Source organism: Taudactylus pleione, unplaced genomic scaffold (assembly GCF_031769625.1).
Source record: "Taudactylus pleione unplaced genomic scaffold, aTauple2 ptg000040l, whole genome shotgun sequence".
NCBI classification, from domain to species: Eukaryota; Metazoa; Chordata; class Amphibia; order Anura; family Myobatrachidae; genus Taudactylus; species Taudactylus pleione.
The window spans coordinates 719,978-736,525 of record NW_028284442.1 but is presented as its reverse complement, the minus strand read 5'-3'; the positions used below and the strand labels follow the sequence as shown (position 1 = coordinate 736,525).

Genomic DNA, 16,548 nt, shown 5'->3' with positions numbered 1-16,548 from the left:
CACAATACAACATGTGCATGATATTGGCGCAATGTTTATTGAATCTTTTAAGCAGGATGGAAGACCCAATCATCTGATGCAATCAGATCATCAGTACTTGTATGTGGTAACACACTATACAATTATCGCCCAATCACGCAATTTACGGCTGATGAGCCCGATAACTGTATAGCGCGTACCCAGCTTTGGACGTATTGTAAATAAAGTAACATGAAAAAATGTCTTAACATGACTGCACGCTGATTGCCAAGGAATATAAATGATCTTAAAATATGGAACTTTGATGTATATGAGTTCTGAGAAAAGATGTCTGATGACTGCAGAACAGCGAGTCTCAATTGTCGCTGGGGCTTGAGTTATACGCTTTTAAAATAAGAGAGGCCAAGGTTTATCCCATGTCCCCTATCGAGGATATTGGCTCACTGTGCTCAATGACCAGTTCAGGAATAACACATTCCTAGCACAATACTACAGAGGCGCTGCCATTAGTCTTCAGTAGATCTGTCTAAGCCGCTGCATACATGAGAGCCAGTCTGTTATTATGTGCTATGCAACAATACAACTAATGGTCTGCATGTAATTACCAGACGATAGTGTGATAAATGTAAATGCTCACATAACATTCAGTGGGTTCTGAGTGACCTACCTGTGTTGTACTATACAGCTCCTGGAGTGGACTGCGCGACCCCTTCCGACAACAAATGCCCATCCCAAATGGGTTTCTGTGTATAACTAGAAAGGAAAAAAAAACTCATTTACAATAGAGCACATATAAATCTGCATCCTATACCAATATATCTGGGTATATCACTACACAGATAGATATATATATATATCTATCTATCTAAATATATATATCTATATATGAGAGAGAGAAAGAGAGAGAGAATTTAAAATTTTTTTAAAGATAAAATATAACTAGATGTGCTCAATACTCCTTTCCCATCCCTGAGAACACTTTCCATTGCAATATAGTTGCTAGAAAAATATTGTACGTTCCTATTTCAGGCCGATAAAATGCTCCAAATTACACAATCTGTTAACATCTAATGGCAGGCAAAATATTAGTATAGCTTGTATCCATCCATCAACATGAACCTCTTACAGCGCATGCATACACAAAACAGTGCAACCCCCTAGTAGTGCATAATGACGGGGAGAGGCTCACTATAACAGTATCCACGCAGAAAGTCAACAGTAACCATGTCGACATGGTTCAAACTAACGACAAGCACCATGTCAACATCATCAGAATGTGAAAGGTCGACAATGTCTATATTTAGGGTTTGGCGCCTCCGGGAGGGTTAGGCAGTGGGGGAAGTCAAGGGTAAGTTGGGGGGAGGCTCGGCACTATGGGGAGGGTTAGGGAAAAAATACTTATCGGAATGCCACTCTTCAAACTCATGCTCCGAAACTAGTCCTCGCGTGATCGGCAAAACCCGGAAGACGATTCTGGAGCTGCCACAAGGAGGTAAGACATGGGCTTCATGAGTAATGACTTACAGAGGTTCCCAAACTCGGTCCTCAAGGCAGCCTAACAGTCCAGGTTTTAAGGTTATCCATGCTTGATAACAGGTGACTTAATTTGTACCTCAGTCAATTTGATTTAACCACCTGTGCTCAACCATGGATATCTCTAAGACCTGAACTGTTGGGGTGCCTTGAGGACCGCGTTTGGGAATCTCTGACCCAAATATAACAGCCTGCAAATTGCAGACAATGGTGCAATTTCAGCTATTTAGTCCATAGATTTAAACCTGGTTTTGCCTTTTAAATTAACTCTTTAAAGGCCCGGTACACATTAGAATGATGGCCAATCCGGCAAATGGTCAGGGGCAAATTCCCTTTGCCTCGGACCATCACAGATTGGCACACACAATTTAATGAATTATACCTCGTTCCGTCCTTCATTAAAATGCTCAGCCGCACACACGATATTGTTTGATTAACCGTACAGCACGGTCAAAGAATCTCGTATGTTGTCCACGATATCGTTCTAATATGTGCCCAGCCTAATGCTGGCCATACACCTGCATGACCAGCATTAGATAAACTTCACCCCACGACTCCCCGGAGCTCCCTGGCAGTCCCGGCGGCACGATTTGTTGTTTTTCTTTGCACATGATCTGTCGTATGATCAATCGTGTGCCTATTTTAACATTACGTGGAGCTTTTGGTCTCAGAGCATCTCTTCCTGTAACAGCATACTCTAGCTACGATAAATATTACCAATTTAATAAAAAAAAAATGGTATTAGTGAGGTATCACATAAAGCTGGTACAGTTTAGAGTCGACATTCATCTTCATTTGCTGAAATGTATATATTATTGCCTGGCATACAAAGCCCAAACATAAGGCGCACACATTTTTTGATTGAGAATAAAATACTAAAATTCTTAGATCTACATATGATTAATAGTTAACAAAGCGACTGCTGACAAGAAACGGCTGACAAGCAACCATCGTTACGCTACGTTTCTGATAGCGTCCTGTGATGCTTCTTACGCCATCAACCGCTTTGTAAATAATTTAATTACTCCTTCATGTGTAAGTGTAAACTCTGCTTGTTCTTGTCACAGCTTCTTGGCTTTTATTGGATAAAGCATGTTTTGTAAGACAGAGTCTTTTATCCCAGGCGAACCACGATCTTAAGGAGCAGTGCAGGCTGTAAGCGCTGCCCCATTACATCCTGTAACTACCACCATTACATTTAAATAAATATCTTACAAATGTTCCATCTAGATGTACAGACCCTGATGTACTCAGACGTTCTGGGTTATCTCTGCTATATAATGTGCATGGGATCACTAAGTTATGAGAGTCGCATATGCTCAAAGGAGGCAGATGAAAAAATGTACAGAGTGTAGAACAACTGGTGCACAAAACCTGACACATTCATTATTTAAATGCATAAGACTTCACTTGTCAGCCTCATACTGTTACCACTGACCTGTAAGTAAAAACCCGTAGAGTGGGGAAATGTAACCTTAGGCAATGTACCCATGTATAAATCACTTGCAATGGAAAGGTCGCATACTTTTCTACAATGTCAATGATATTATTATTACCTGTGTGAGTGGCAACACATTTATTTTCTTATAGATTGACTTCAGGAGAGGAATGGGACAGATTCAAATTTAATCTGTTAAACAATAATAGAGCTTTCGGTTTTAGCAGCATCTAAAACACAGGTGAGTGATACAGTATATAGAAAAGGAGTATGTCAGCTACTGTATGTGTGCTGTATAAAGTATAATCAACACTCTATAGCAGGGATGGGGAACCTCTTGCCCGGGGGCCTTATAAGTCCCTCGGAAGCATTTGGTCTGGCCCTCTGAGCTTTTTTTCTGCTAGCCTCATTTGGCTACCAGGGTGCCTAGAATGGCACCCTGCAGCCAGAATCTATGCAGCAGTGCCACCTGGAGCGTCCTTAGGATGCTTCTGACGGTCACACCGCTGCTTTTACAGCTCCCTGGAGTGATGTGATGGCACGCGGAGGGAGCACGACCTAAACCAGGCTCGCAAATAATGTTATACATATCAAAATGTCCCTCGGCAGAAAAAAGGCTCCCCACCCCTGCTCTGTTGTATTGTAAAAAGTGTAGGTCTATAAGCCTGTTTACAGATGTGTCCTCTACACTGCTGCTGAAGTTGCAGTTGCACCAAGTAGCCCCTCTTGGCATACAAGGTCCTGGGCGACTCGGCCACGTCGAGCATCTATTTTGATCAAAATGTGCGTCTTTTTTGCATATATAAAACAACTGGGAGCAAAAGAAACTGATCAAGTTGATGTGTGTACTTTGTATATCTGACTGGTTATACCACTTTCAAACACTACCAGCTGCTGTCCTACTTTACACTACTAAAGAACATTCAAAAATCTATTGTACGATTCATCTGAAATGAAAGACCTCCCAGCTATTCATCTAATCTACTTAAAAATGAAAGTCTCTGTGTAAAGATATGGGGTTTGTACTGACTCCCAGGCAATCTCAGCACTCCCTCGCATACTTGCCAACTTTTAAAAAGTAGTTTCAGGGAGTTTCTAGTTTGTAGTAAAATGCACAGTGCAGTGCTCCATTGAGGGGGTGTGTCATACTCCGCCCAAAGGGTGTGTCTAGCTCCACCTATGGGCGTACCTATTGCCACTCACAAGCCAATGTGTGCGGTTAGCTTCTGAGTCTGATACCACTTCACTAACACGCCCATCAGATGGCTAATCAGAGGCACATAGATAGTACATCTCCCAGTCTCTGCCCAGAAATGCCCAATACATTCCAGAGTCAGTGCAACTCTATCGGACCTGCGACTCACTGTAGCATACATGCGCCATACAACTTATTAGAGATGTAGATGTACAGGCACCATAAAAAAATAAATCAAAATTTAATATGCATCTTTGCATGTCTAGTAATTTAAGATGCAAACATTTAGAACCTCAGGTGAATTCATACATGTGTTACATAGGCATAAGAAAGCAGTAATCACATAATTGATCATGCCACATTACTACAGTGTAGGGCAAGCCGTAACATACAAGGTAATCTATAGGTGTAGCACATGCATTTCAGTTCATCAACGTCAGTGGTACAATCACACAATTTTCATGTCGCCTCACCTGGGACTGGTACAAGCATGTATGTATGTATGTCACATACATACATGCTTGTACCAGTCCCAGGGGAGGCGACATGAAATTACTATGTGTAATAGGCATCACTTGGCAACTTTTGGTTATTCCATACCTAAAGAGTGCAGGATGCATTTTATTAAAGAAGATGCCAGTTTGCCTTGATAACCCTCAAATTGAAAGCAAACATATTCTGACCCTAACTACAAAATCAGCCACTAATGTCCATATACTGTACATATTACAGATTTCACTTCTGTATTAATAATGAGATTATGTTGCATAAAGAAAGGGGGAAATGGTATTGTGGTGCACAACCTGGCATCACAGACAAGGGGTTTGGGGGGGGGTTGAGTGGTGCACTACCCAGCATTGCAGGGAGTTGAGTGGCGGACAGGGGGGCGTTTGGGGCACAGACTGGCATTGCAGGAAGACGAGGGAAGCATCGTGGTGCACCTCCTGGGGGCAGGGTGCACAGCTGGTATAGGTGTATGTATATTATGGCAGTGTGTGGTATCAAGACCTGCCTCAGTCACCTGGGTATCGGCTCCTGCCGCTCAGCCCCGGATTCCACGATGACATCACCGGTTGCAAAGGCCCCTGGGCCAGCAAGTTGAGGTTACTGCCACCCACGTCCTGCTCCTCCCTGGCCCAGCAAGCAGAGATTACTGCCGCCTAGGTCCTGCTCCTCCCTGGCAGAAGCTAAGGTTACTGCTGTCCTCATCCTGCTCCTCCCTGGGCTAACCAGAATCCGCTGGGTAGTAAACACGATGGACCTTCAGTGAAGAATGCAAGATGCAAAGATAGAAAGTCCATATTGATGATAGAGCTACAGGTAAGATGGGATGCATATTGGATCTAACAGATCCTCTGATGGCATAGCATAGCTGATCATCTGTAGAGGAGGGCTCCACAAAAAACAGTTTCCATGGCGACTAAGATTATAAACCTGCCGATGATATTATTCTGGAAAGAAAGCCGAGCAGCCCCAGCAAACCTAGCATTCCTGCACACAATTGTAGTCTATTGTATCCAATTAGCATAGTTAAAGCTTCAGTCATTTCCGCATAGCCTTATTCCTTGGTGACGACCCTAGGTCAGTCACTGATGAGAGGGATACAAAACTCCAGACTTCACAGTACGCATACAGCTATAGTCATGTTGAATGAAGAGCCACCCCCATTTTGGGTTTGGAGGAGAAGGTTCGAGCACTCGACTTGTGGATAAACCAGCATTGGATAGTGGGTACTAAATGTTCCACTTCCAGGCACCCTTTGTCATGCTAGTAGCTTCTGTCATCGGAGGAATCCTACAGTTTTCCATCATGGATGATAGTAGAAGAGGAATCTAGACCTCCTCGCACACCATATGGGCTCTGAATACCAGTGTACAGTAGCTGGGCAGTGACTGGTCTTCTATCTGGCTACAATTTAATGTCCTCCCCATATAAAAGTATTAATTATTACTACTACTACTACAGGTGGAGTCTCCCTTATCAAAATATTACGAAATACAGAATATTCTGAAATTCAGAAGTTTTTGAGTGTGACTGAGATGGTGAATTTTTGATGGTTCAATGTAATCAAACTTTGTTTAATGCAGAAAATTATAAAAAATATTGTACATATGACAATCTTCAGGCTATATGTATAAGGTGCATTGGCTGGAGCCCCTAGAAGCCGGGTAGGGCTGCCCGGAAGGCAAAGGAGTTGCTTCCCACTGGAAGCACGCTCTCTGCTAATCGCAGCCTGGACTCTAGGGGGAGAAAACACCTCCCCCCTGGGACTGCATTGGAAGCGCTACCTGCCAGTCACAGAGTGTAGCCAGTGCAGTCACAAATAGCAAGTGGCTCACTGAGGTGGCGGTTTTTACTGGGGGGGCCTAGGTAAAATCCACCACTGGTGTATATACACCACATATCACAATGTGTGGCAACACAATATCTGAGTTCCTCCCCTGGGAAGGGGACATTTCCCCGTTCCTCCCCTGTGAAGGAACAGAGTAAATTGTTGGTTGGTTGGCTGCGGAACTGCATATACTGCTAGTTGCGGCCAATCAATTATTGGATCTATGGGATATACTGGAAGAAGCAGTATGACCGACCAACCGATAATTAGTGATCGGTAGTGCAAATACAGTGAACAATTATGTGGCCGATCCGCCAATATCTGGCATATAGGCCAGATAACTGGAAAATGTATGCCCAGCATATGTAATTTAAACAGGGGCGTATCTACCTATTGGCCAGGATGGCACTCACCAGGGGTGCCAGCCTAGGTGGGGCGCTGTCTGGCAGTGCCACCAGCGGCTAAGGAAAGGGTGACAGTATTGGTTGGAGAGGTAGTGAGTGGGTACTGTGTAATGTACCAGCAGCACTAGTACCACTGACTCTGTGGGAATCTCTGTACGTGTTGCTGTAGTAGCGGCACCAGTCTTCCTCCTTCCTCCGGAGACATCACTGCCGCCGGCTCCTGACGCCGATGTGCTGGGAGATCCCTGCAGCATGGAGTTCCCGGTGACTGCACAGAGCCTGAGCAGTTAAGCAGCTAGGTGGCGGGCGGGGAGGCATGGAGGCCAGGAGCACACCCACCGCACACAGCTGCTGCCGAACAGGTACCAGGGAGGTGGGTCACAATGCTGCTGATCTTGGAGGGGAAGGTGGGGGGCTGCATTGCCAGTGTGTGTATTATATCAGTATAATAGTAATAACACCACACTCACTGCTTCTCTTGTGTTTCTGCATCTACAACTGTGGACAGGGCATGCGGGGACTTTTAGTTCCACAGCTGCAGCAGAGCCACAAGTGGCCATTATGTGCCTTCAGCAATAACTGTGATAAAAGTAGGTGATTGTAGTCAGGGGCGTATCTACCTATTGGCAGAAGGGGGGTGGTTGAGGAGACAGAAGAGGGCTAGCTGGGGAGACAGAAGGAGGATGGCTGGGAAGACAGAACCGGAGCTGGCTGAGCAGACAGAACGGGGACTTGCTGGGGAGACATTATAAGTACTTATTTATTGTAATGTGTAATTATTCACTAGTCGCCACTCCATTACGTTGCCAGGGGACCCCTAGATACACCCCTGAATTTAAAGGCTGCTTCCTTGTGAATTTTGACCAAAATGTTTGTTTATTTTTAGCAAATCATAAAAACGAGGGATATAGTTATGAGACCGATGCCGCCGGTCTTAATACTGACAAGGAAATCCCAACAAGGGACTTAAAGATAGCGCCGAAATATCGACCTCTATCTTAATCCCGATGAGGTAAGTCCAGAGCGCACTTATTGTTAGCAGCGCGGGGGGGGGTTTAGGTTTAGGGAGAGTAGCGGGGTTAGGTCTATTGGGGGGGGGGGGTTAGGCATCCCTAGGGGGGAGGGTTAGTGTCAGGCACCCGCAGGAGGAGGTTATGGTTAGGCACTAGGTTGGGAGGTTAGGCTTTGTAACCACTAAGGGAGGATTAGGGTTGGGGGGGGGGGGAGAGAGGGGTAGGGTACTTACCTGCCCTGTCGGGATCTTCTTCCTTCGGGCTGCCGGCGTCAGGATATGAACCGGCGACTATTCAGCTGCCGGGACTACATACCCATTCCTAAAAACAACACTAGTAGAAACAGCCAGAAACTTACTAGAGTTTAGTTCCAATGGGTATGTGCAAAAATAAGGATTTATTTCTCTTGTGCAGAAATATAGATTCACTATGTAACATAATAAATCTATCACTGAGATAAGTGGCAATGACGTATGGTGTAATATGCAGCATGTGAGATGCAGGCACAAGCGGGATTCTGAGGAGTTTAGCCATTTTTTTTTTTACAAAGCAGCAAACGTGAAAAAGCCGAAATCATATTGGTTTTGCCTATTACATTTATTTTCGGCTATAAAAATACTTGCCGTAATAGCACCCGTACCTGCATCTCGCAGGCTAGAATATACAAGCCCTATAGGATTGTGGACTGTAATTGAAGTCAATCTAAACCTAAAAATAAATTATTATTTTCTTATGCTAGGTACACGCTAGATGACTTGCAAACGATGCGATGTTGTCAACGATTTCCCTTGAACTCCCGGGCAAACAATCTAATGCATACACACTGTGCAATCTAACAAATGGCCAAACGATATATCTTGCATCATTTGTTGGTTAGAACATTAACTATATAATGTAACCATATCGCCTAATCGTCCGGTAGTGCATACACACTGCACTAACGGAAGGGAATCGTTAACGAGATTGACAGATCTTCCTGCATGTACAAAAGATCTGAAAATGCGACAAACTATGCAGGGGGAGCAGACATAGTGCATACACACTTGACGATTTGAAAAATATATCGTTCCGATGCGTCGGAATTGGCCAAATCGTTCAAAACATCGTCTAGTGTGTAGGGGCCATAAAAGATAGAAGATCAATAAATCATTTCTGAACCAATAGTTATGTTACATATTAGCTGGGGTGGCAAATTCTTCAGTGCCATAACACTAGAAAATGTAACAGTTATAATATACATGGTCAATAAATGTTCCTTTAACGGTTGTAAATTCAAGGTCTAAATGTATTTCATGACATTAATTACACCATACGTCATTAGTTATCTTAGTGTTCTTTATTTTATCACATGGTGGATCCAAATTCCAGGGCCAGAAAAAAGAGACACCCATTTTTATTATAGCAAGATAATCTTCTAATAAAAGCACAGCTGGATTCACTTCACCTTGCCAAGCAGTTTAGAACAGGGACTGATCAGTTCTAAATGAAGCAGCTGTCCCAAGCTTTTAACCCGGGCAAATAAATCAGAAAGTCCTGAATAAAAAGACAATGAAATGTGGCAATGGTTCAGTTTACTTTGCACATGTACTTTCAGCAGTTCTCAGTTGTACCTCTGTCACAAGTATAGAGAATTCATAAGCACAGTAAGATGTAGCATAACAGCAGGCAAGTATCAAACACATCTTCCCCATAAATGCAGATGGCGTACTGTAACTACCAAACTTCACAACATAGAACTTTCTGCAATCTATTATGTTATGAGGTAAAAAAAAAAAAGGCATAAAGCAGAAAGCATTGGATGCGCCAAAAAGGCAGCATCCAATCTTAAGGAAGCAGAAAAGTACAGAATAAGGTAAGGTCTGTAAAGAAGCCACATTTTACTTAATAATCAGACACAACACAGGTAAGTACACATAAGTTTCGGAGCCCTTTATTGCTCCATCTTCAAGGTCAAAACATATAAACAACAATACACTTATTTTATACCCACACCACACCACGTGTGGTCCACTCGACCCGGCACCTGGAGGGTAGACGCACATCAGTGACATCATTCATCGACATCAGTCACCTTGGCAACCGCCAAAGCGTCGCCGGGCTAAGCTCCTGACGCATACATTGGACTACCAGCTGGCAGAGTCCTAATGGAGGGCACCAGGGACATTTATTATTGGTAGTGCCACTCTACTTGGATACCCGGGTTTAAATCTGCAAGTTTTATTATGTGATGTTGTCCAAATCCACCCAGTGAAAGGCCCAGAACAGACGTCCTGGGTCAAAATTGTTCCCGGCGCACTCCGCTGTGGGGCCCGACCGGAACCCCCAATCACTCCATTCCGCATCCCAGACCAATTACCATCCCTTTGTGGTAATTTTAATTCAAATCCATCTAGTGGATAGCCCAGAAAAGGATCCCTGGGTCAAAATTCTGCCCAGCGTACACCAACGGGAGGTCCGACCAGGACCTCAACCCACTAGTATGTCTTCTGGGATCCAATGTTACCACTCTGTGGAGTTTTCATCCAAATTATGTGATGTCATCCAAATCTACCCAGTGGAAGGCCCAGAAGAGGCTCCCTGGGTTAAAGTGTTGCTTGGTGCACCCCGCCGTGAGGTCTGACCGGGACCCTAACCTCCCTAAATCCTGGCCAGGATCCAAGTGGACCACCTCGCTTTGGTTTCATCCCAAACAGTGCAGAGGTGTCCGAATGCTAAACCTGACAGATAGACAAACATACTAACTGACCACATACACATTCACACACACACACACACACATTCACACACATTCACACAAAAACTAGTGATATTTAGAATGGGCACAACAGACTACAATCAATCAGAATGGCTAACTTTGCGTGATGATAACAAGATGAAAACTGGGGAATATGCATTTATATTATTGGTATGCAGATTAAATACTATACTTGTCAGGGGCGTATTAAGAGAGGAGAGGGCCTGTGTTCACTACCCGTCCGGGGCCCCCTCTTCTCTCACCTGCTGCCGTCAGCGAACTGACAGCAGCAGTAGACTTCGGACACACTCTAGACACCGGGAGAATGGCGCTGTGGCCATTTTCCAGATGTTTTCTGTAGCGCTACTCTGTGGGACACCGGAGAGGTAAGTATGAAGAAAAAAAAAAGTATGGGCCCGTGCGCACCGCACACCCTGCACCCATAATAAATGTACCCCTGATCCTTGTATACAATGTAAACTCAGCATATGATCAATAAAAAGTACTACACGGATTACAGAAATATAAATATTTTCTGCATTTTAAAATATTGTGCTGAGTGCATTAATAATCTTGGAATGCTACATTATCATTAACATACTGTAATTCTTGGGACTTGAAAGCACATGTATAACTTTGTAGCCTGTTTGCAAAACAGATGCCACCTTATTGACATTTGGTTCATCTGATGTTAGAGACACAGGTTTCCTGTGGTCTTGTTTGCATTTATTTTCATTATAAAGCTTTTCTAAAAACAGGAGCATTTTTGGGTTTTGCTTTCAGCATATAAATTTATGTTTTAGTTGGAAAAAAAATAGTTTATTTTATAATTTTCATATGCTAGTAAAACTAAACTAATCTTGAAGCATAATAAATAAACTTCATGCAGTATTTGTGGCTACTGTCGCTGTCTAATTATTACTTTCACTGTAACTATTTAAAAGAATGAGTAGCGTTCCCGCTAGGCTGATTTAGCGGGGCGCCGTGCCACGCTCTGCTCTATTTCTGAAGAGCAAAAAGCATCCTCCCCTCTGCTGCGGCGTCCCACTGAAACAGCCTGCGGGTTCCATCCCCTCCCGCGGGTCACAGTGTCCCATGGGTGGGGAAAACTGGGGTGTAGCAGTCACCACCAGTGAATGGATGCCGGGCACATGTTCCCAGCATCCATCCACACTGACAGCAGCACTTGGGGGCAGCCCGGCATGCCCGTAAGTGCCGGGCATGCCCCCAAGAGCGACGAAAATGGGGAGTGCCCGGTTTTCCTTGCCCACGCCCCCTTTTTCGGGCGTGCACAGATCACCTGCCAAAACGTATTTATTAATGGTTATTTATATGGTGCACAATGGGCCTGATTCTGAGTTGTTCGCTAACGCAAACGCATTTGCAAATTTTGCCATTGCTAAAATATGCTAATGCATCAGCCTGCGGAATTTGATTTGAGATGTGCACTGGAGCCTTCACAGCTGCCCGCAAACTGCGTACACAAACGCAGCATTGGACGCTGATCCAGAAAACATCGACTGCTCGAGGGAGTCTATGGTCACTCAGAATGGTCGCAGTAACTGAGACGCTGGAGATTTCTCTGCTTGCGCGATCGCAGGTGCTGGCTAGTACACTCCCAGGAAACTGCCCCGTCACTATCGCATTTTGACCGGAACTTCTTATAACAAAATGGTCTCTTCCTGTAAATGAATTGCGAGTGAAACCTCACAGCGAGCTCAATCACAATTCATTCGCCATGCATGCACAATGCAGTTGACACACATGCGGAGACCACCAATCATCGCTCAACTGCGTGAAAATCGGCATAACGTTCAACTCTGAATCAGGGCCAATATTCTATATAATTAATATTTAGCCATTCACATCAGTCCCTGCCTCAGTGGAGATTACAATCTATACTCCCTACCACATGTACATCATTACACACTACAGCTCATTTTTTTTGCCAGTACGTTTTTTTTGTGTGTGTGGGGGTGAGTGTGTATAGGGGGGGACCACAAGGGAGTATATATAAACTACACACAGACTAGGTTTTGGATGGCAATTTAGTTTATGACCTCAGTGCTGTAAGGCAGTAATGCTAGCCACTACTTCACTGTGCTGCCCACATGTGATGTCTTCAGGATACTGGTCATAAGTGGATCACACCCGCGCACATCACAAATATTGTAAGGTGCAGCAAGTCAGTTAGCTTGGTGTAAAATGAATGTCCATGCCCCATGACTGTGATGAAGTTACTGACATATGTGCAATACAAAAAATAATCCTCATAGTCAATGCTGACATGCTCTAAGGACAGATATTATACAACTTAGATTTCAGATACATTACGCTTGATAATATACAAGCTAGAATATACTGTATGTGTCTGCCAGGACTTATTTAGTCTTTAAAAATTTGTTTTTGCCTTAAAATAATTGTTTACAACCAGCAAGACTGATACCTCCTTGATGTATTCACATTCTTCATTATTTGTGATCCTCACAAGTCAGACAACACTTAGCGGTAGATTTATTCTTGGAGAGAGATAAAATGGAGAAGCTGTCCATAGCAATTAATCAGTTTATAACTGTCATGTATCTAGCACAGCCTGTACAATAACAGTTAGAAGCTGATTGGTCGCTAATAGCAACTTCTCCAATTTCTCTCTCCCTCCAAGGGATAGACGTCCTAAAGCTTAAAATACAGACAAGTTGTGATGGTGTTGTCCATAGCAACCAATCAGCTTATGTCTATCATTTTCTAGAATGCTATGGTGAAATGATAGAATCTGATTGGTTGCTATGGACAACATCACTTAATTTTTAGAAACTTTAGTAAATTTGCCCCCAAGATTTGATAAATCTCAGCATACTAATTGCCTAAAGAAGAAAATAAAAAGAACAAAAATTCTACTTTGTAGGATGCATAAAAAAACTTATATTTGTTGTGAAGAAGTGGGTTTTATTTAATATAGAATGGAAACATCCCTCATCCTGAGAGTATTGTCTCACAGAGTTTTAATATACTGTAACACAGAACGTCCCCATCCAGCCCCTCTGTGTAATCCCATTTGGAGTGGAAGCTCAGTGATGACATACTAAAGTACGCACACGTTTATCTAGTGCTGTTTTATACATTTACACATAATAAAAGTAAATAGAAGGAACTTCTTATCCCTCAGTCCCAAATTGTTCCTGGGTGTGTCACAAGTTACATCAATTGAATACAAGCTAACAGTTTAACAACAAGACTATATGGGGTAAATTTACTAAAGTGAGAGTTTTTATAAGTTAATTTTAACAGTGATGTTACCCATAGCAACTAATCAGATTCTACATTTAACTAGCACCTTCTAGAAGATAATAGTTAGAATCTGATTGGTTGCTATGGGCAACATCACTTTTAAAACTCACTTCTGAAAACTCTCACTTTAGTAAATTTACCCCTATAAGTGAAATAGTTTCTACTATTGTTCTTGATTTCATTCTAATACAAGATTCTGGCTTAAAGCCAGTTTATCAAACAGAGAAGTCCTTTATCTATAGAAAAGGGGCGCTTCTTTTTTGGTTATGCAATAAGCGCCCCTCTAGCATGCGTTGCAACAGTTTTAGCATGGACAAATAGCAAAACTGTGGCAGGGCATGCTGGGATGTGTAGTTCTACAACAGCTGGGAGGCCACTTATAGCCCACCCTTATAAGGGACCCATCAGACAAGAATTTGCGGTGTCTTGATCGTGCTATCCTTCTGCTGACACCAAGAATGGTGATAATGAATGAATAAATGCTGCATTATTTTAATTACATTTTAATAGTTGATGGCATAAAATATTTTTCATATTGTTAGATTTATTTGTAGTAATTATTATTAATTTTTATTAGTAGAACTGAAAGCCATGCCTTCACATGTGCGGATTCCCTCGGGACTGGCCCAGAGAGTCGATGAGCTCAGCTATACTGCTCCCAGCCATTGCTGCAATCATTTAAAAACTGATTCTGTATTGCAGAAATGAGCATCAATAAAAAATGTTGTTATTAAAATCATGAATGTAATCCTAACAGAGAAATTATTTCTTGCAGTGATGAAGTTTAAGCATACATGTCAACCCTCCCGCATCTCGCGGGAGGCTCCCGTTTTTTTAACAAGCCTCCCGCTGCCCCGCAGAACTAATAAAATCTCCCGCATCTCCCACAGCCCTGTCTGAAATCCGGACTGCGCATGCGCGAGTCCGGATGTGACAGGAGCAGGACCTGACAGAAGCATGCACCGCGGGGTTGTGCGTCGGCCGCCTTGCCCAGCAAGCAGGAGTGCAGAGCCTCCTGTATCATCACTGACACTGAGCAGGCAGAGACGAGAGTTCTCTCCTGCTTCAGCGGGGAAAGCAGCAGTTACAGCAGTGGAGTTTTCCCCTTCTCCCCCTGCCTGAGCAAGGTAAGGAAGTAATAGTATATAGTAGTGCTCAGGGGTGCGTGTGTGCCCTGTAATGGGAGCTGCGCTGCGGCAGAGGGATAACCGAGCAGGGTAGGGATGAGCAGGATATTGCAGCTGGATTAAGGAGGGGGTAACTGCCCAGGCCACAAGCTATCAGGCCCCCCAGCCCTTGATGTTACAGCCTAGAAGCTGAACAGTGGAGAGGGAGAATATCCGATCAGGGGGTGGGGCTACATGGCAGGGGGCGGGGCTACATGGCACCGTACATACAAGCAGCATGAGGGACTGAGGAGAGGATCTTCAGACAGTGTACACACTACACAGTGTAAGGAAGTAACAGGGAGGGGGGACACTGTGTATAAGTGTGTGATTATATGTAAATATGGGTGACAGTATGTATATACATGTGTGTGACTGTACAGTACATATGTATGTATACTTGTTTGTAACAGTATGTATGTGTGTGACTGTGTGTATATGTTTGTGACTGCCTCTCCCATGCCAGAGATTACCTTATCTTGTAGGAGAACTTGCTGTCAGCTCTTATTAGCCTGCTATGCCCATGTCACACTGCTACACCCAGATACCACTGATAGCCAGCACCCCTTCGCCCACATACCAGGAGTCACATCACCCAGCAGGAGGCAGTGGTGGCAGCTGTGACTATTATCCTGCTTGTGCCCATGTTACACTTTTACAGCAAAATATACTGGGGACAGCTGCCAGCTCTCTCCTGCAACCCCTATGCCCCCCTCCCCACCAATGCTAGGGATCACCTTACTTTGCAGAAGGCATTGCTGGCACTGTACCCCCTTTTACACTGTTACACCAAATACTACTAAGATCAGCTACCAGCATTCTACTGCCCCTCCCTGTACCTTATCCAATGCTGCTCTTAGTATTACTCATACTTTGCCTACTCTAACTGATTGTCAGGGAGACTGAAATAGTAGCAATCTCCCTGTCTCCCTGAAGAGGTTAGTAATCTCCCTGATTGCACCTTACCCCCATTATTTGGGTTCATTTATATTTGTATGTAAATCACTTTTATGACACGCCTCTCAGATGTAGCAGTACACGCCCACTTTACCACCGTGCTTACAGGTGTTGCTTTCACAATCTCCCTGACATACTTTTTCAAAAGTAGGCAAGTATGAGTTTAAGATATAGTAGGAAGTACTTTGCAAGTGCTTTTTTCCCCAAAAAACCTCAGACAGAACACCCATAAAGTATTGTGGTAAATCATAACAATCACTCCCACATCACTGCTGCCTGACACCAAAGACACTAAAGGTATAAAGTATCTTACACATTCAAACAGAGAACAGCAACACTCTGCATGTACCATGCCCCTCAGATGAATGAATCTTGTGTCTTGGGCAGTACCAGGGCCCTGGTGACAGAGGAACTGTATGCCCCATTCATTCATAATTCTCTAGGTAAACTTAGGGACCTACTGTATCTTTCATTATTACGAATTGCAGCCGATAATTAACATTCCCTCT

General features: G+C 43.6%; 1 protein-coding gene across 2 annotated transcripts in view; it reads right to left on the bottom strand.

The window, feature by feature from the left end:
* CHST11 (carbohydrate sulfotransferase 11) overlaps positions 1-16,548 on the bottom strand; it is a 291,985-nt gene that overhangs the window by 147,398 nt on the left and 128,039 nt on the right. For both annotated transcript variants that reach the window (XM_088454346.1, XM_088454347.1), the window contains exon 2: positions 647-732. In XM_088454346.1, coding sequence (XP_088310472.1) covers positions 647-732 — 86 coding nt within the window. The remainder of the gene's footprint in view (positions 1-646; positions 733-16,548) is intronic.